Consider the following 20,202-nt stretch of genomic DNA (forward strand, 5'->3'; position numbering starts at 1 on the left):
CCCTCCATTCAATCATCTAATATCAATTAAATACTTAAAAAATATTATTGTCAGGGCGCCTGAGTAGCTCAGTGGGTTAAAGCCTCTGCCTTCGGCTCAGGTCATGATTCCAGGTTCCTGGGATCGAACCCCACATTGGGCTCTCTGCTCCGCGGGGAGCCTGCTTCCTCCTCTCTCTCTGCCTGCCTCTCTGCCTACTTGTGATCTCTCTCTGTCAAATAAATAAAATATTTTAAAAAAATTTTTTTTAAATATATATTATTGTCTTCTCCAAAGACACATGGAAAAAGGAAATAAATTGAAAGTGAAGGTATGCATTCCATTCTTCTATTCCATTTTACTCAAAACATTGGAAGGTCATATTATGCTCTACCTATTAGTAAATTCACTTCCAGAAGAAACGCTTATATTTTAGAAATGAATTAACCCTTTCAGAACACAAGTGTAGGAACTATTGTGCAAGGATACAGGATGAACTCATTCTGATGTGATAGAGAAATTCCACGTACCTAGCATAGACAGGGTATGAAACCAAACAAGGTCAAGGGATTCTGGCTCTACCTTTACCTCATCATTAATAAGAGGTCATGTTGCCATTCTAAATAGTGCTGGATTGTACACCCAAGGCATATACTTAAAGCACTAACAAGGCAGAAGTAGCAAAATTAATTTTTAAAGGACTTTGATAAAGAATATTACTTTGGGTATAACTTAATACTCATTTACATTTATTCATTCAAAAAATATTTATTGGGTACCCTCTATAGCCCACATTCAGTGCTAAGTGCAAGGACAGTGACAAGCAAGACAGTGACATTCCCTGCCCTCCTAGAATTTGCATTTTATTTATTTTTTTAACATTTTTTTAAAAAGATTTTATTTATTTGACAGAGAACACAAGTAGGCAGAGAGGCAGGCAGAGAGAGAGAGAGAGAGAGAGAGAGGAAGCAGGCTCCCTGCCAAGCAGAGAGCCCGATGTGGGGCTTGATCCCAGGACCCTGGGATCATGACCTGAGTCTAAGGCAGAGGCTTTAACCCACTGAGCCACCCAGGCGCTCCTAGAATTTGCATTTTAATACAATAACACATTTTCAGCTAAATAAATTTCTTCTGGTTGCCGCAGAGTAATAGTGATTAAGAACACTGACTCTGAAGCCAAGCTATTAGGTAGTAATCCCTCTTCACCCATTTACTAGCTATACAACTTTGGTCAAGTTACTTAACATTCTTTGCCTCAGTTTCCTCAGCTGGGAATAATAATAATACCTCTTCTCAGAGGTATTATTTAAAACTCTCAGAGTTTTAAAGTAAGTTAATCAAGAAGTAAAGTGCTTAGAAGAGAGCTGCCACATACATTAAAGACTTAGGAAAAAATTCCTACATATAGGATTTTATTAGGTTTTTCATAGAGGTATCGACCTGGATTACAACAAGGTGCACAAATGCACTTCATTTTTCTTTAACAAAAATATCCTTATTTTCTTTGTATTCAAAAATTTTTGAGATGGTCTGGAAACTGGGGATTGAAAAATTAGTATCATATTTGATATATGGGTCTATTTGCCAGAAACATACTCCCAGATGAAACAGCTCTTCTTAACAACCGATCATTCTCTGAAATCATGTCTTTGTTTGCTTATTGTATTTCCCATTTAAAAAAAGAAAAGTAAGTTCCAAGAATACTATACTGCCAGTGCCCAAGACAATGTCTGAAATAAATGGGATCAAAGTTTTTTAAAATGAATGAACAAAGAGAGTTCCCATAACACAAAACTGTGAACTCAATCGAAATTGAAGTAAATGTTTTTGACAAGTTTGCCAAGTCCAAATCCTCATAAAAAATATGGAACTTTAAATATTATATATTAAAATAATCATTAGTTAAAAAACAAGATTTTTCACCATAGTTGTAGTATATTTTAATACAAATAGGGAGGGGTAAAAGGAATAAAGAATGGCATATGTGAGTTGAATATGCCCTTGAAAATATCAGAGTCTTCTTAGCATTACTGTTCCATAAAAATAGACAGTATTTCTTGATTCTTTCCGTTTTGGTGTTGCTCATTTTAATTTTTGCTATGAAACAAATTAGTTCATTTTCTCTTCTTTGAGAGAAAATAAAATGATCAAGTTCCCTGTCGTTTTGGTCATAGTATTAATTTACATCCATTTCAAGCTCACATATTAAAAGAAATCTGACTTACCACAAGCAGCAAAGTTTTAGTGTTTGAATCAAATCACTAAAGACAATTTTTTAAAAAACTTTTTCACATTTCATAGCCCCAAGATCCTCATTACCTAACCTGCATAACTGTGCCTACAGTTTAATTCCAAAGAAATAACACATAAAATCTTTCAATTATACCCTTTTCTTTTGAAACAAGTTATTTACATTTTTATGGAAATTGTTTGCTGTGATTGAAGATTAACAACATAATGGAAGTAGTCACAGCTGTTTTTTTTTCCCCTGTTATGTTATCTATAGGTGGAAAAATGAGAAGCTTTGATTATGCAAATTAAAACAGAATCTATTATCTTCTTCCTGATCTATGTCCTGATCATAGAGGGTTTTTAAGCAATGTTAGTTTCACACATTAGGAATCACAGTCAGTTAACTACTGCAGCTAACCGATGGGCTATATTTGCAGACTCCATCAGTTTGACCCAGCTTCCAGAGCTTAATGGTCCTCCAGGCTAAAAGGGAAAGCTGATCCATCAGGCTTGCATTAGCATAGAATCACACTCGAAGCTTATTGATGTGTGTTCAGCATAACTACCACCCCCAGAACCCAGCTCAGTCCATTATTTTCATTTTATCTCAAGTCATTTGTATGGTTGTCTGCCCCAGTTAAAGCTCCAGCAAGACTGGTACTTAAATGAATTTGTGAGAAAGGAGACAAATGCCCCCTGAACTTTCAGCACTTTGCTATCAAGGCTTGCTAACATAAAATATACTAGTACTCTTAAGTCCACTTAGTGAGCATATCAAGAATAGCCTATTGCAGGGGGAAAAAAGTCACTTAGTACCCTATTAGCCAACAAGGAGTGTAATGATTAAATGATTTTTTTAACTGTAATTTTAAAGCACTGCTCTGATTTCTGCTGAAAGCTATTTATAAAAAATAAATTTCATAACAGCTATGTCTTTGCTGCTTAAATACCTTTCTTTTTTAAAATACAGAACACACACTAAAATAAATGTTCCCAGTAATAATACATTTCATCACCTAGGGAAATGTTACATTTAATGGTAACAAGAAAAACAACAATCTATAACAACTAGGCATTTAATGTGCACAAAACCCCATAATAAGAAGGGATTTAATGTGTGCATAAACCCTGTAATGGGTTTGTATATAATCAGGCATTTGAGGTATACATAAAATCACTTTAATTGTAAATCTTTAAAATGAAAATAAAGTGCTTTGGTAGCTGTTTTGAATATACAATAACTATTGAAATTCTAAAGCTGGTCTTCAAAACTATTTTTTATGAATTTACATAGTGCTTACAGCTATAATTCTGAGGGAATCTGCAAAGGGTACAGTTTCCAAACCTTTTTTTTTTTAAATTTTATTTAGAAGTAATCTAAGGACTACAAAGGTGAAGTGACCAGCCCAGATCCCATAGTGAGTTAGTATAACTAAAACGCAAAAAGTTGGTGGCGAATTTTCAATTTGTTTATCTGTCACTTGAAATTCAGTGATATTTTTGCGCCAATTTTGTCTTACTGCTATATTCAGGAGAGAATAACTGATTACTGACTTTCCAAAGAAGAAAAACATTTAAGCGTGAGGATTTCTGCTTCAATTATAGTAAAGATCATGAGGCCAGGATAGGCAATGTGCCTCAGCTAAAATATTTTTTCTTATGAGCCCCGTCTTCCTAACCATATTTACAGGTAAAGCAAAAAAAGAGGAGAGTTATAGGTGGTGATTTCTTTAATTTTCCCCTAGTTCCTTTCCTCCAAAAGAGAGAGGACATGTAGAAAAGGAAAACTGGCTATAGACAAACATTTTCATTCTAAGATCTTCCTTCATAGGAATGTACAAATTTCTGTAATAAATTTGAGAATTAGAGGGTAAGAGATCTAAAATGGGGTCAAGAAAGACCTAAATATTCTTCTACAGCAAATAAAGAGTTAAATATCCACTAATAACCTTTCTTTTCAACTACATAGACCCTGTTATTTCTCTTAATAAAGGACTAGTATGTTTCCCACCCCTACAGTCAGGATTTGTCCAATCATATCTAATCTAATTCTTCTGTTTTAAGTCCTCCATCACTAGTGAAAACAGCAAACATTTATTTTTACACACACACAGCAGAGACATAAATATCTTTTTGTTCAAGTTGCATATTTCAAGAGTCTAATACCTACTAGCAATTTGTTAGAATTCATGTTGATCTCACTTTCATTGAACAAATATTGGAATTATACAAAGCACAATTTAGGTTACAAAGACAGGCAGCATATAGCAAGTCCCCTACTGTCATGGAATTTACCATAAAGGGTAGAAGCTATGATTTCAACATTTTATAAATCCCACCCCATGCTACTTAATACTTACGACTGATAAATGTCAATCAAATTAAACTGAGTTCTCACTTTGACTTTCTTTTTTCAAAGTCAGGATTGATAACTTTAAACTTTCAGTTAAGGAGCCAGGTCTTTAACAAGGAGTTCTCCAGCTATAATGGATTCTGAAATTTTTTTTTAATTATAATAAGTAGGAATACAAAATGAATTTAGAAACAACAAAAATAAGAGATTACTTGTATAAAGCTCTTTCTAAACACCAAGCATTGTTCTAAGAACTTTAAATGTTACACTCATTTGATCTTTATATTAACCCTGGAAGGTGGCCACGGTCTTTGTTATTTTACAGATAAGGGAACTATGGCACAAAGAAGTTAAATAACTTAGTCAAAGTTCTACAGCTAATAAATGACAAGGCTGAAACCCAGGCAGTCAGGCTCCAGATAGAGCATTTCTTAACCATCACACAATATTCACTCTCAAGACACTAGAGTTTACTTTAAGAACTTTTCAACGGGTGTGTTTCACTGGACCATATCCCATTAAATTCTTCCAGCTGCAGTGGATGATAATTGGGTTGGAAACCTTCTCAGTATCTTGCAAACCACTGCCAGATCATGTTTTCCTCAAGTCCTCCATAGTGTATCATGGCAACACAATTTCTTCACCTTTTCCTGCACTGCTTAGACTTCAAAGTACAGTTTAAAGGGAGAGTAGACAGAAAGGATTAAGCCAGATAATACAGAAAGCATTTACTAGAATTACTGGTGACTTCATCCTGCCCGTCTTTAGAGCTAAGCCTCCTTCTAAAAATCATATTTCTAGGTTTGGTTTTGGCATCACCAGCCCTGCTTTCATTTTGCCACTGATTTCCTCCCCAAGAACAGTATCACCAAATGTGACATTACCTAATTAATTCAGCACCTGGGTACCTATGAGTGCCTTCTCAAATTATTCCTCAGTCACAAAAATAAAAACACCCTTCAGGTAATTGGGGGAGTTAGCACCTCAGGTTGCCATACAGAAGCAGGGCGAATGTGATAATGACCTTCTGCATCATACAAGGACCACTATCCACAAATAAACCAAGATTTCAAGAGGGTCACTTCACAACAAAATCAAGAGCTCAAAGTTCAGGCTACAAACTAATGGCAATGTTGCTAGAAATAAACTAGATCCTGTTAGATGAATAATATCCTCTCGAAGTTTAAATAAAATGTTTATTGAGGTGCACCAATTCTTTCATGTCAGGAAATTCCTTTGATTCACTGATATAATACAATTCTAAATGAGAGCACAGTAGTGACCTAACAGGAAAGCCTCTCCAAAAATGCTTGACTTGTACACAGATTCATTGCTACATTATGCTTGGGGACATCATGTCTTTCGAGAGGTAAGTAAGATACAGAAATAGATCAGGAATGAAAAAGTCTACTAGCTATTAAAACTCATTTGCTTTATTTTCCTAATTTAAGGTTTAGTCCCTAAGCAAGGCTAGCACTCAGTCACTAGGCCTTTGGGGACCCAGAAGAGGTACCTTGGAAGCATGGAAGGGCAATGAAGACCCACGAATGGAGGTTCCTGGCAATGTATTTGGAAGGGTAGACTTATAGGTTCTTTTATTGGTTGCAATGTGATTAGATATTAGGTGAAATATTCAATGTACTTACTTAACTCACCCAATTTCATTGAATAATGTATTGCTACGTTATTCAGACTATTTAATACAAATCGTCAATGTTGAACCTAAAGTTTCTACTGTAAAAGCTCTAATAGTTAGCTGCATGTAAAAAAACAGCAATTAAATTTCTCAATTTTTGCTGAAAACAGGAAAAAAATGAAGTCATTTACTGTGATTTACCCAATTATTTCTAGGAGTTTTTAAATATACCCATTTTATTTAAGAATTGCAGAACAAACGGGGTGCCTGAGGGGCTCAGTGGATTAAGCCGCTGCCTTTGGCTCAGGTCATGATCTCAGGGTCCTGGGATCCAGCCCCGCATTGGGCTCTCTGCTCCGCAGGGAGCCTGCTTCCTCCTCTCTCTCTGCCTGCTTCTCTGCCTACTTGTGATCTCTCTCTCTGTCAAATAAATAAATAAAATCTTTAAAAAAAAAAAAAAAGAATTGCAGAACAAACTTCTCCAACTTTTCTAAGAATTGTCAAAGTCAGATGTTACCATCCCTTAAAAAAATTTCTCCAAAATATGCAGTCAGGAATATTATTTTCCATCTTTCCTTCCATGCTATTCTAATTCTTATTAAGAATTAAGAAAACACTGCCTCAAGCTTTATGCTCATTTCCAAAGACTCTCCTATTTCTAAAAGGCTACTTCTTTGAAACTCTGAAAGGCTAAAAAGCAGCACTGAAAAACACATTTTATGGTCACTCTTAAAGTCATTTTACTAGACTGAATATATCACCCATGGCAGAGGGGAAAAAAAAAAAAAGGAGGAAATTTGATTTTAAACCTAGGTCCTAGAGATGATGTCTAAGTAATTCATTAAAATATGCATTAAAAGCTAATTCCATATTCTAACAGTGACATCTGTCCCCAAAAATGGATAATAAATTTACTTTTAATAAAAATGTGTGCTCTATAAACTACATGATACAAATTTCCTTAAACTAAATTGAATCCATTCTCTGTACTAAAGATGACAAAAATTATCCCACTAGCTGAATTTCATTGCCAAGCTGTCAACTTGAATTTCTTCTGTTTAAAAATAGCTGTTCATTACATTCAGTAATGGGCTGTCAAAGCACTATAGCACTGAACCTGTATCATACATAGAAGCAATTGGGCAATGTGCATTATTATGTTTAGATTACTTGCGTTCTTTACAAGACCCCTGGGCTAATTTTAAATGAGATGGTTCACTTGAACTAACTCAAAATCTATTTTATCTTACTTTAAAGCTAATACATATTTTCCATTTATGACTTGCTAGTGCAAGCATTAATAGGAGGTATGACAAACAAAAAACCAAAAAACAACTCATGGAATACATGAGTGTACGTGAACACACACATACGTGTGTTTACAGGTTTATGTGTGGTTTTGCTCCCTGTAGTCATATCTATTTTTAATAATAGATGATTGAATTACAACACCGGGCACACTGAATGAGATAATGTCGCCAACATGTGAGCAAGCATTGTCGTCTCCATGAATACATGATAGGTTGTTAACTGGAAGCATCACTCCTACAGCAGATAGTGTTTGATATTTCAGCCTAGTGAATCAATTAGACATCTTTTTCACTAGTTAATGCATAATAATTCACCATATAATTGAGTATGGGGTATTGCGAACAACTCGAAAAAAAGCACATAAAATCCGCAGCTGGATCATTCTTCCACAGCATGATAGCATAACCCCAAAGGCATGCAACAACAGCTACGGGATATCAAATAGATGGCAACTAAACTGGTCACAAATGACTTGTAAATACACGTAATGAATGCAAGGACCAGGTTAATAATCTTTTTTTTTTATCGTCACAAGTCTTTATTTTCATTAATACACCGTAGCTACTGGTAGCATCGTGTGAGAAGAGATTGTAGTCGTCACGACATTGAAAAATAAATCTTACTTTTTAAAAAATCATCTCCAGATTCCTACCCCAGAATATCGAAGCTATAATGATTTGCACACTCACAGACTCCATGGTTGGTGAAGATAAAATAAACTTCAGTATTTCAGAAAGATTAAAACTCTGTAAGCCAAACCTGCCAAAGAGAATATTTCATGGCAGGAATAATAATGTTTCTTTGTTGTTGTTGTTGTTAAGTGTGTTAAAGAAAAAGGGGGTAAGCATACACACATTATATTTCAATGTTGCTTCTGTGAGTCACCAATACACCAGGTGCATGTGTGGCTAACAGTTGAATAAAAACACTATGAAAAACACCCAAAAGATGCAGCTCTTGTATTTATTTACTTTGAGGACAAAATATTCTGTCTAAAATCTGAGATAATCAGAACTATGCCTACTTAGAAGCCTAATAAACATGACTTATTGATGCTCTTCACACCCCAAGATACACTGGAAATAAGAAAATTTATTCTATTTTAAACTAATTTTAATCCTCAGATACATCCATATTTTATTCCTAAAACTCTCCAAACACTTCATTCCATCATGGCCCCTTTAACAACATGGAAGATGATTTCAGCTAAAAATCCATTTTTAAAGTAATTGCCCTATTTCAGCTAAAAATGCCTAAATTTTTCAACCACCAACCAAATATAAATGGGGTATAATGAACAGATTTATAATTAAGAATCAGTTTTGTGTTTTGCCAACTGGTTAAATAGGTGTTAATGCCAATACATAAACTATATTGTATCTGTGTTGCTTTGCTTAAGTAAGAGAAAATTATTTATATATTTTTCAAAAATGAAGTAAATTACTGTGGCCATTTGGCTATGACATGCAGTCAAAATAGAACACCTCTCTCTAAAACATTATTATGAAAAATTTTGAATATATAGGAAATGTGAAAGAATTTTACAGAGAAGACCCATATACCGACACACCTAGAAGCTACCATTAACATTTTACTATCCTTGAATTATTACAGACCAATCTGACAGAGAAATTTTTAGTCCAAGATAAACATGTTTCAGAAGAATAAATTAAATAAAGGATAGAAAAAAGAGTGTAACACTTTACTGAATAATGAACTTATAAGGTTAATAGTTACTACTTTGATTGCAGCCAGATTCTCATAAGTGGTCATCTCCATTTTTTAAAACTATGATATCCCTTGGTCTTAATAAAAGGCAAATAAATCTAAATTAATTCTACATTAAATTCTAATTATTATATCTTGATTTGAAGGGTAAAATATGACTATAGTATTGGAACACACTTCATCAATTGGAAAGAATATAGACCAAGAAACAAAAAAATCATTTTAGTTTTTTTTTAATTACAAACCAAGAATTAGGTTAATTTTTCTAATCATTAGTATATGAGAAACTAAAACTATTCTAATTTAACATTATGCCTGCATAATATTTGTGTTATGAAAAACAACTCTTCTACTTCAAATCTCTGCTTCAGCAAAAGAATACCACCCATGGTACTCTCTCTAGGAACCAAATTGTTTCTTCTACTACAATAAAATTATTTTTTTATTAACATATAAAATTCTAGCAGATTTGGAGAGTTAATATTCCTCTGCTTTTCACTTTTTTTATGTAAGAAAGAAGTTTTAAAATTGTAGTCACAAACAAATACCAGCTTAGCTTCTAACTTTCATTTTTCTCAGAGGAACATTTGCAAAGAAGGTTCAGTACTGCTTCCTCCAATCCTTTGATTGGGCACTTCCTGCAAAACTTCACCAGGTCAGAGAGCAGAGGGATTGAAAAAACAATAGGTAAAGCACATTTTTAATGCTCAAATAATCTTTTATACATTAAAGACTTAAGTGGAAGAAAAATTCCTAAATCTCAAAGGCCACTATTATTTAAATAATTTTAACAAGTATTACTAAAACTAGAACACTGATTTCTGTTTTATTGAAATATTTTTCATACCCCAAATTATTCCGGGGTCCACAGTGAAAGAGTGAATTGCACTATTTATTTCCCCTTTTTTCAAAAGATAAAAAAGTGTACACTAATTAGAAGTGAATAAGCTTTTCAATATTTTTTTCTCCAAAGTTGAAAGTGATTTTAATTTGAATATTTGGTCTTGAAACTATACATGAACATGCATGGGTAAAAGTGTATCTAAAAATACGTTAGTGTATACAAGATATTCTTAATCACTACAAACTATGTTTAAGCAAGTTTGGAATGCTTCATACAGCCTTTTAACATTTTTATTTGTTGATGAACCAACAATGTTTGGCATAATTAACGCTAAGATCTTCAAAACTCAATGACTGAAAATAATTGCTTCTCTTTTCTTTCCTGAGTACTCTGAAGCCCAACCTAAAGATTTAGAGCTGACTGGACAAATATAAAGGATGTCAAACACAGTGACCGCTGACATGCCATTCAAGGCACATGGAAGAGAGTTCAGGCTTCAATGCTTCTAAACTGCTCATTGGTAAGATCAGCTATCAGTGAGACACAGGATAAGTCAGCATTACTCACTGAGCCTGCTATGACCTTAAAATCATTGCTCCTGGGGCATGTTCATCCACCAATTAGTTTATATGCTCACTAGAAATCCACTGCTCAGTAAATGCACTGGTCTCTCATTCCACAGTGTTGATGAAGTGTGTGTGATGGCTTTCTCTTCGCAACTTGACCCCAAAAGCTGACCTATCTCAGGCTGAAGCATTCAAGTCACTTGAGCACCCCCTGGTTATCGTGGATTTTGTTACTTTACTTAAAAACTACCACAGTTTAGCTGATTTGACAAACACAAATGTTATGGTGATTATGAGATGCCTTATGCAAAACAAAAGTCAGAATTGAATTTTTCAGTTTTATTCACAAAAGTGGTAAGTGAAACACTTGCTAATACTTTCGAAGGAAGAAACTTCCTTGCTATTTTTAAACAATTATAATTAGCACAAATCTGCCAATCCTATCTTTTCTAAAATTTTGAAAATACTCTCCTTTTGGGCAGGGTAAAGTCCAATGAATAAAAGGAGACATATTTGAAAAATAACTTTAAGATGATACGACATGATAAAAGACTAGATCTAAAAGTGAGAAAAAAGTAAATGAAAAAAAACCTCCAAGCTTTCTAGATATCGACATACAAAAACTGAGGGCACAGCCAAAATGAGATATTTAAGAAGGGAACTAGTGGTGGGTAATACCAGTAAAAATGTCCTGTGCATAACTGTAAACAGTTAAAAGATCCCAGCCCGAGAGCTCTATCAGCATAGAGATTGCTAGTTAAATAACATGTGTGGGTTTATTTTTAAATAACTTGAGGATAGAGCTTAGGGACAAAACTGTCCTGATTCTTTCCCTTCAGGTTCCCACAAGAGGAGAAAATATTCCCTTATTCTTTCCACAAAGGAAGAAGGAAACTAAGGGGTCAGCCTTGAACTCACTTCCGACCTGCTTCTTGGAAAATGATCCAATTGAGGTGTTTGGCCTTTTTATAGCAGCTTTATTTAGATATAATTTACATGCCATAAGAGTCCACCCCTTTAAAGTGTACAAGTCAAGGGTTTATCACATATTTACAGAACTGTGTGACTGCTGCCACAATCAATTTTAGAACATTTTCATGACTCCAAAAAGAAATCCTGTATTGTTTAGCACTCACTCCCTCGTCCGTGCCACAGGCAACTACTAATCTACTTTCTGTCTCTATAGATTTACCTGTTCTGGACAGTTGATATAAATGGCATCATGTAATATGTGGGTTTTTGTGACTGACTTCTTACACTCAGCAAAACATTTTCAAGGCTCATCCCTATCTTTTTTGTTGTTGAAAAATATTTCATTGAATATTTAGACCTCATTTTGTTTAGCCATTTACAATTGGGCGTTATAGCAATACAAAATAATGCTTGAGAATGATGGTTTATAACATATGCTTATAGATAATCATTAGTGAAAAATCACCTTATAGATGTGAATTGCATGTCATATTTGCTATTTGCGCATTCTCAGCTGGGTGAACTTGACTGTCTTACAGAATTAGTAACATTGATTTATAAGATATAAACCATAAAATTGCTAAACTTTAATAACACCAAGAATTAATCGTTCTGAAAAGTTAGTGAAAATATTCAAAGAGCAACATTTAAGTACTTAAATTATATATATGCATGATGCCCCATGACCCAGCAATCCTACTCCTGGGTCTACAGCCCAAAGAGATTCTCACACAGCATTACTGACTGTGGTAGAGAACTGCAGGCCAACTAGGGGAGTGGCGAGGCAAAGCGTGGTATCATGTAATACCATGTATTTACCAGACGCAACAAACTGAATGAATAGGCAGAAATGTTGATAAATCCTGTAGTATAACATTGAATGAAAATAACTAAGAAACAGAATACAACCTTCAGCAAAATACCCACTATATAAATTCAAAATATACAACTCAATCAACAGTATGTGTTTTATAAGGACACATTAAAACAAACAAACATGAAGAAAGAAAGAAAGTGGCCATGCAGGACCAATGATGATAGTGGGAACACTCTGCATCTAGGGTTACAGGAAAATTTGGGGGGGGGTATTATTTTTCAAAAAACATCTGCTGGGCTCAGTAAAGCGAGGCAGTGGGGGAAGATGGCGGCGGCAGTGCCACAGCGGGCCTGGACCGTGGAGCAGCTGCGCAGCGAGCAGCTACCCAAGAAGGACATTATCAAGTTTCTACAGGACCACGGTTCAGATTCGTTTCTTGCAGAACATAAGTTATTAGGAAACATTAAAAATGTGGCCAAGACAGCTAACAAGGACCATTTGGTTACAGCCTACAACCATCTTTTTGAAAGTAAGCGTTTCAAGGGTACGGAAAGTATAAGTAAAGTGTCTGAGCAGGTGAAAAATGTGAAGCTTAATGAAGATAAACCCAAAGAAACCAAGTCTGAAGAGACTCTGGATGAGGTCCACCAAAATATATAAAATCTGTTCTTAAAAAAGGAGATAAAACCAATTTTCCCAAAAAGGGTGATGTTGTTCACTGCTGGTATACAGGAACACTACAGGATGGGACTGTTTTTGATACTAATATTCAAACGAGTTCAAAGAAGAAGAAAAATGCCAAGCCTTTAAGTTTTAAGGTTGGAATAGGCAAAGTTACCAGAGGATGGGATGAAGCACTCTTAACTATGAGTAAAGGAGAAAAGGCTCGACTAGAGATTGAACCAGAATGGGCTTATGGAAAGAAAGGACAGCCTGATGCCAAAATTCCACCAAATGCAAAACTCATTTTTGAAGTAGAATTAGTGGATATTGACTGAAATAGCAGCAGCGCTTCGGATATAAAGACATCAGCAACAATAAAACATTGCCTTGAAGAAACTTATGTAACTAATTAGAGCTGGTTACTATTGTAAGTGAAGAGTCAACTGGAAAATTCAAGAGCTCAGATATTATTTACCCAATCCCCAACTTTTAATATATGTAATCCATTATAATTCCCTAAAGTTTGAAATATTTTACTACAGCTATGTAAAATACTGGTTAAGGAGAAATGACTTTCCTTTACCTCATGTTGTAAACTAAAAGGCTCAATAAAAACATATTCAGTGTCTTGCAAAAAAAAACAAAAAACAAAAAAACAAAAAAAAAATCTGCTGTCCTTACCTGGTAAAGGCGGATACTTTTCCACCTTATTAACAATAAGCGCGGCCACATACATTGCTCTGGCCAGTAACATGTGAAAACAAGTGTTTGAGGCCCAGCACGTTGTTCACTACGTTTCTCTTCCAACTCATGCAATTGTTCTGGAATTTGCTTCATCATCCTGGGTCCCAGATTGAAGACAACATGGACCAGAGCCAAAATAAACCCAAGATAAACACGCAACACACAAAAAACTTTGGTGTTGCAAAAGCCACTACAATTAGGGTCACGCTGTGTGTCACTGCAGCACTACGTATGTCATGATGACCGACACCTTCACATGCGTCGACATGATAAGTAAATCTCCTCCAAGTTTACTTATCCAAAACCACTGCACAGTATTAATGTGATGGACACAGGTTGGGGGAAGATAGAAAATAAAGCCCTCACCTCTAGAGGTTTTATTAAAGACATACATAAAACCGGAAGAGAATAAGAGGAATCAATTACCCTAGTGAAAAATCATCTCGATGATGAGTTATAAAATGTGGGTTTTTAATCCTACTACACATTATTCAAATGCCTTAAGCCAAATCTCTTAACCACTCTGAATCTCCATTTCTTTATATGAAAATTTAGGGAGAAGGGTATACTCTAAGCTCCAAGGTTTTTCCAATTCTGAGGTTCTATGTTTCTGTAACAAAGTAATATTTAGATGAGTCATATATCCACTAAATAAAAATAGAACTTCAAGTGGAGGTAAATTAAAATTATTTATTCTCATCATAAATGGTTTGCTATACAAAAATTTTGTTCACTTATCAGGAATATGAGTTATACTAAACACAGAACACTTGGGTAACCAAGTATAGACTGCCTTCATAAATGCTAAAGTGGAAAGGGAATAAGCAAAGGCCCAGATATGGGAATTATCAATATGCATGACAGTGAAAGTAAAGATATGGGTGAGGCCATAATTCCTTGACTTACAATGAGGAATGGCCAACAATAAGCATTAGGGCAAAGACTGACTGGTAAAAGACCTTGATCTGGACCAAAAGCATACAGGGTACACAAGAGGTGGAAAACAGAGATGGAAGGAGGCCCCTGGGTCTGAACTTAGGTTGTCGAAGTAATTGAGAATATAAGGAAAAGAACAAATCCAGGAGACTCTGAGAATGAATAGTCAACACCACTGAACCTGACATAATTGACATTCAATAAATACTTGTTCACTGGATACAGATCCTGCAACTTTTCTTGAACTAAGAACTTTTTTTTTTTTTAGATTTTATTTATTTATTTGACAGATAGAGATCACAAGTAGGGAGAGAGGCAGGCAGAGAGAGAGAGGAGGAAGCAGGCTCCCTGCCAAGCAGAGAGCCCAATGCGGGGCTCGATCCCAGGACCCTGAGATCATGACCTGAGCGAAAGGCAGAGGCATTAACCCACTGAGCCACCCAGGCGCCCCTGAACTAAGAACTTTTACTAAAAACTAAGAAATTTTACTTTCTCCAAATATTCCCAAACCAAACATAAAGACCCATTTATTGATGCATCACATTACCAAGACCCTTTCTCATCCAGTAAAGAGCACCTCCCATGAGATTAAGACCCCAAATAAACTGTTTCAGGCTTCTTCTACTACCTTTGTTCTTTGTTCAGGCAAAGAACAGGATCCACGCAGAAACAAGCTACTTACTTAATGCCTTATGTGTCTCATCATGCCCACTTGCCGATGTCCCACACCATCCCCAACCCTAGCCCATAACCATCATGCTAGTTACCTGCCATGCTTAGCAGCCTCCTGATACACTTACATATCTAGCGTCTTGTATAAGGGAGAAACTTTGCTTAAAGAAAAAGAAATATATGCATATTAAGCTCTTATTCAAAAGTTCAGCAAATGAATTCTTGCCTCAAAGTTATGTATAATAACAGACAGTCTATTATCAATTCTTTCTTTAGTCTCTGTCATCATTCAGGTATCTCTTGCTTCAGGATTAGTCAGGTTTGAGCAGTCTACTCTTCACACAACGATGTGCCCTTCCTGACTTAGTCATTCCTGATTTCTCTCAACCCCAACATGTGTAGTTTTTGAAAGATTTTACATTAGATGATCATCAGTTTAGCTTTTAATTTTGTATTATCCTGTACTATTTTCATTTAAGTCAGATAGTGAGTATGGAAAGGCTGTGTGGTCAGATGGAGGGCAAGGATGTCTTTCTCGGAGAGATTACAAAAGTTGTTCAAACGCACACAAGTTCTAGGAGTGAGAGAGGATTCAAGGTATCCTAACACTTCAAAAAGCAGAGAAATCAGTGAATGGGACAATTAACATAGGCTTAATTCTAATCAACATCTTTAAGTTCATAGTAGCATCTGACCTATCATAATGCTCCACATGTTTTAGCTTTATCACCCTGGAGCAGATATTGCTATTGTTGTTGTTGCTGTTTTTGCTGTTTTATTATAATTAGGCAGAAAACATAGTGGTTCAGAGATCCTCTAAGTCAAATCAAAGATAACTGCAGACCCACCTGACATCTTGACTTCATTCCCATGAGATTGCCTAAATCACACAGTTCAGCTCTTCAATTAATGACCCTCAAAATTTTGTGAGATAATAAATGTTTATTGTTGTTTTAAGCCACAAGTTTTGGGGTAACTTGTTAGGCAGCATCAGCTAACTATATGCACAACTCCCCTTAACTCTCAATGGCCAGAACGTGTCACAAGGCTATGCACCCAAGCGAGTTGAGGTAGTATTTTCATTGTGTACTCTTTTGTTCTTAAAAAAAAAAAAAAATCTGATCTTGGTTCTGTTTTAAAGGAAGAAAGAAGCAGAAATGGACATCAGATACGCAGCTGCTCACCTTCTCCTTCAATTTAGTCCTCTCCAGGGAGAAAAACAATCTTCAGAACGGAAGAGAAAGAAACAACATAAAGAAGACAACACAGCCCACAATAAGTAACGAAACAATAGAAGATCTAGTAGCTGCTTTAAGAGGGTCTAAATCTCCAGCAAAAGCAGACTACATTTCACCGTAACTAACTAAATTTAAAACTTATCTGTAATCCGGTATCAGTAATCACACTGAAGAATCATGACAAATGACTGAAAGAAGAAAACAGGAGGATGGAAATGCTTTTATGATTTTCTGGAAAAGATAAATAAGTACACATAAAAAACCTGACCAGGGGCACCTGGGTGGCTCAGTCATTAAGCGTCTGCCTTCAGCTCAGGTCATGATTCCAGGGTCCTGGGATTGAGCCCCGAGTCGGGCTCCCTGCTCAGCAGGAAGCCTACTTCTCCCTCTCCCACTCCCCCTGCCTGTGTTCCCTCTGTTTCTGTATCTCTCTCTCTGTCAAATAAATAAATAAATAAATCTTTAAAAAAACAAAAACAAAAACCAAACCTGAACAGTAGCTTAATGTCCATGATAAAATTCTGTAACTGATTACTAAGTAGTTTATGCATGTTTAGAAGAGATGCAGTGTTCACGTGTAGACCAAAATCATGGGAAGCACAAGGGTGGGGAGTGTCAGAATGCTCTTTCTTGCCCCTAACCTTGCCCTTGAGTTTTCAAGAGTTTTAGCAGTGACTTAAGACATAAAAGGGATGCCTACCAAATGCTCATGTGACACATCTGGGAATGATACATACACTAACAGTATCAAAATTTTAAATGATCTTGACAGCTTGCAATACTGTCATTCATACATCCAACAATTCTAAGAAGTTATTTCACGGAGTTAATTTTTCTCTCCTCAAAAAAGATACTAAATTCATCAGGGCAGGATTGAATCACACCTTGTTTCAAAACCTCCTATGGTATCCATCACAGTGTTGGGAACGTAGATGGTATTTCAATAATGTGCAGTGACTTGGAGTTGAACTTACCAACTATAAATGCAGAAAAGCTTAGAATAAATTTGTCATCTGGGCAACATAATGCCCTCTTACTTTTTCCCTGATGCCATATCATTTATCTCCTTCAAAGATCACTTCAAAATTGAATTTTTCCAGCATACCCTTCCCGAGCTGTCTTTAGTCCTTTCAAGAAAGACTGTATTGGACAAAACTTTGGAGGATACTTAAAAGCCTTGTCACTTTTCTCTTTCTTTATTTTTGTTTCAGTATTACAGCCAGTCTGTGCCGTTAGACTTTAAGCTCACGAGACCGCTTCGGCTGTGTTTTAAAGCTTTTTTCCCCATACATGTGAAGTGAGAATAGATGCACACCCCCTTTGCAGAGCTGCACAACATAACATTTTCTTGTTACAATTCAATATCATTGCAGCAAAGATAAGCACACCCCATAGTCTCATTTAACAGACATGAAGAAGTCAAGCTCTATTGTTCAATGTCATAGCCAGCCAGCCCTGCATGATCAACCTTTATTCTTTTCTGGCTTCATTATGAGGATGATGCCTTTCAACTGTGGTGACTAAACCTGTTAAACTACAAAGCAAGAAATTTATAGAACCTTTATACGAGTAATACTGAACAGCTTAAATGTAAAACCTACAATTAAATTCCAAAACTAAGCACTTCACCCCCAAGAAAATGCTAAGTAGTTCTTCAGCAACATTCCTGATTTACATATCCCAAAGATGACAGGAGTTATATACATATGTGCGGCAGCGATATTAATAGTAATTTTTTCAAGAATTGTTCAATATAAAACATGGTAATATTAACCCATGCGTTACAAAACTAATAAATTGCCCCTTGGCATACCAGGGACAGGAACCATGCTTTTTCATTTTCGAAAAGCTTCCTTTTGTCAGATGAAAAGCCCCAAGAGTAAAATATTTCAGTATAGTTCTGTGATAACAATGGATATGCCATTAGATTACCATACAAGTGAATAAAGCACCAAATGATAGCGAACATTTTTTCACACTTTAGATTTTGATGTGAAATGAGTCTAATTATTTATTCATAGACTTTTCCTCTAAGGAATTCAAGGCACTATATTTTAAATCTTCAAACACGTATTTCCTAAGCTCTAAAATCTACCAGGTAGGACAGAAGAACACGTGGCAGGGAAGAAGATAAAGAAAAGCAACACAAAAGAAAAGGTAGTTGGAGGAACTCAAGCATGTCTCAGACCTGACGTGATATTTATTCATTCATCTCCTCTTTCATTCAGGCTAACATTTATTGAGCACCTATTATAAGTCTAGGTCTTGTGCTAGATGTTAAGGATATAAAAACACTCCCTGCTCCAACAGCTTACCAGAGAGAGAGATGACACACATATACAGCGTTAATTACAACATGTGCCAAGTACTGTAATAGAAGGATAAAATGAGTACTATGGAAGCACAAGGGAAGGAACCACTGGCCCGAAGGAATATGGAAAGGCTTTAACAAGCAGGCACACATTTCACCTACCCATATCTAGAAAGAGTAGTAAACATCTGTCAGAAAACTGAGAAGGGAATCTTCACGGCAAAGGTAGTTATCATATTAAAATACAAGTCGTCGTCAAAAAGTGTGACCTGGGGGCGCCTGGGTGGCTCAGTGGGTTAAAGCCTCTGCCTTTGGCTCAGGTCATGATCCCAGGGTCCTGGGATCGAGCCCCGCATCGGGCTCTCTGCTCAGCAGGGAGCCTGCTTCCTCCTCTCTCTGCCTGCCTCTCTGCCTACTTGTGATCTCTGTCTGCCAAATAAATAAATTAAAAAATATAAATCTTTAAAAATATATATTAAAAAAAAAAGTGTGACCTGTTCAAGGAGTGTTGAGAAATACAACAGGGCTTATAGGCAAGAGATGACACTTAGTGCCTAGAAATCATAGGTTTCAAGTTTGTATTAGGAATAGACTCCAAGGGGCGCCTGGGTGGCTCAGTGGGTTAAGCCGCTGCCTTCGGCTCAGGTCATGATCTCAGGGTCCTGGGATCGAGCCGAGCCCCGCATCGGGCTCTCTGCTCCGCAGGGAGCCTGCTTCCTCCTCTCTCTCTCTGCCTGCCTCTCTGCCTACTTGTGTTCTCTCTCTGTCAAATAAATAAAATAATAAAAAAATCTTAAAAAAAAAAAAGGAATAGACTCTAAGAGTGCCATAATCATGAAGACCTTGGCACTAGATTAATCAGAGAAAAGTGAACAGATATAAACTATTCATATATATGAATAACATATAATATGTATATTAATAATATGAATATGTTATATTAAAATACTTAACTTTAGTACACATATATTTATATATGTATATGTTTTCTACATTGGTTATATATGCACTTGTTATATATAGTTTTGTTATGTATATATTTGTTTTATGTAGAGAGACCCAAGGAAGTTTTATGCATATATAAAATATATACATGTAACAAATATATACATTTACATACACACACATAAACATGCAGCTCTACGGGAATTATAACCAATGCTACTGGGCTTCTGTTCTGCCCTCTGCTAGGGCCATTGA

At 35.8% G+C, this 20,202-nt stretch overlaps 2 protein-coding genes across 5 annotated transcripts in view; one reads left to right on the top strand and one right to left on the bottom strand.

Annotated features, from left to right (window-relative positions):
- The window catches only part of CAMKMT (calmodulin-lysine N-methyltransferase), a 404,310-nt gene that overhangs the window by 289,211 nt on the left and 94,897 nt on the right, over positions 1–20,202 (bottom strand). The window lies entirely within an intron of this gene.
- Positions 12,762–13,729, top strand: LOC123926689 (peptidyl-prolyl cis-trans isomerase FKBP3-like). The gene is given in 2 exon segments (XM_045980677.1): positions 12,762–13,075; positions 13,078–13,729. Coding segments are annotated over 2 exon segments (672 nt in total). The 5' UTR covers position 12,762; the 3' UTR covers positions 13,437–13,729.

Source organism: Meles meles, chromosome 16, assembly GCF_922984935.1.
Source record: "Meles meles chromosome 16, mMelMel3.1 paternal haplotype, whole genome shotgun sequence".
Taxonomy (NCBI): Eukaryota; Metazoa; Chordata; class Mammalia; order Carnivora; family Mustelidae; genus Meles; species Meles meles.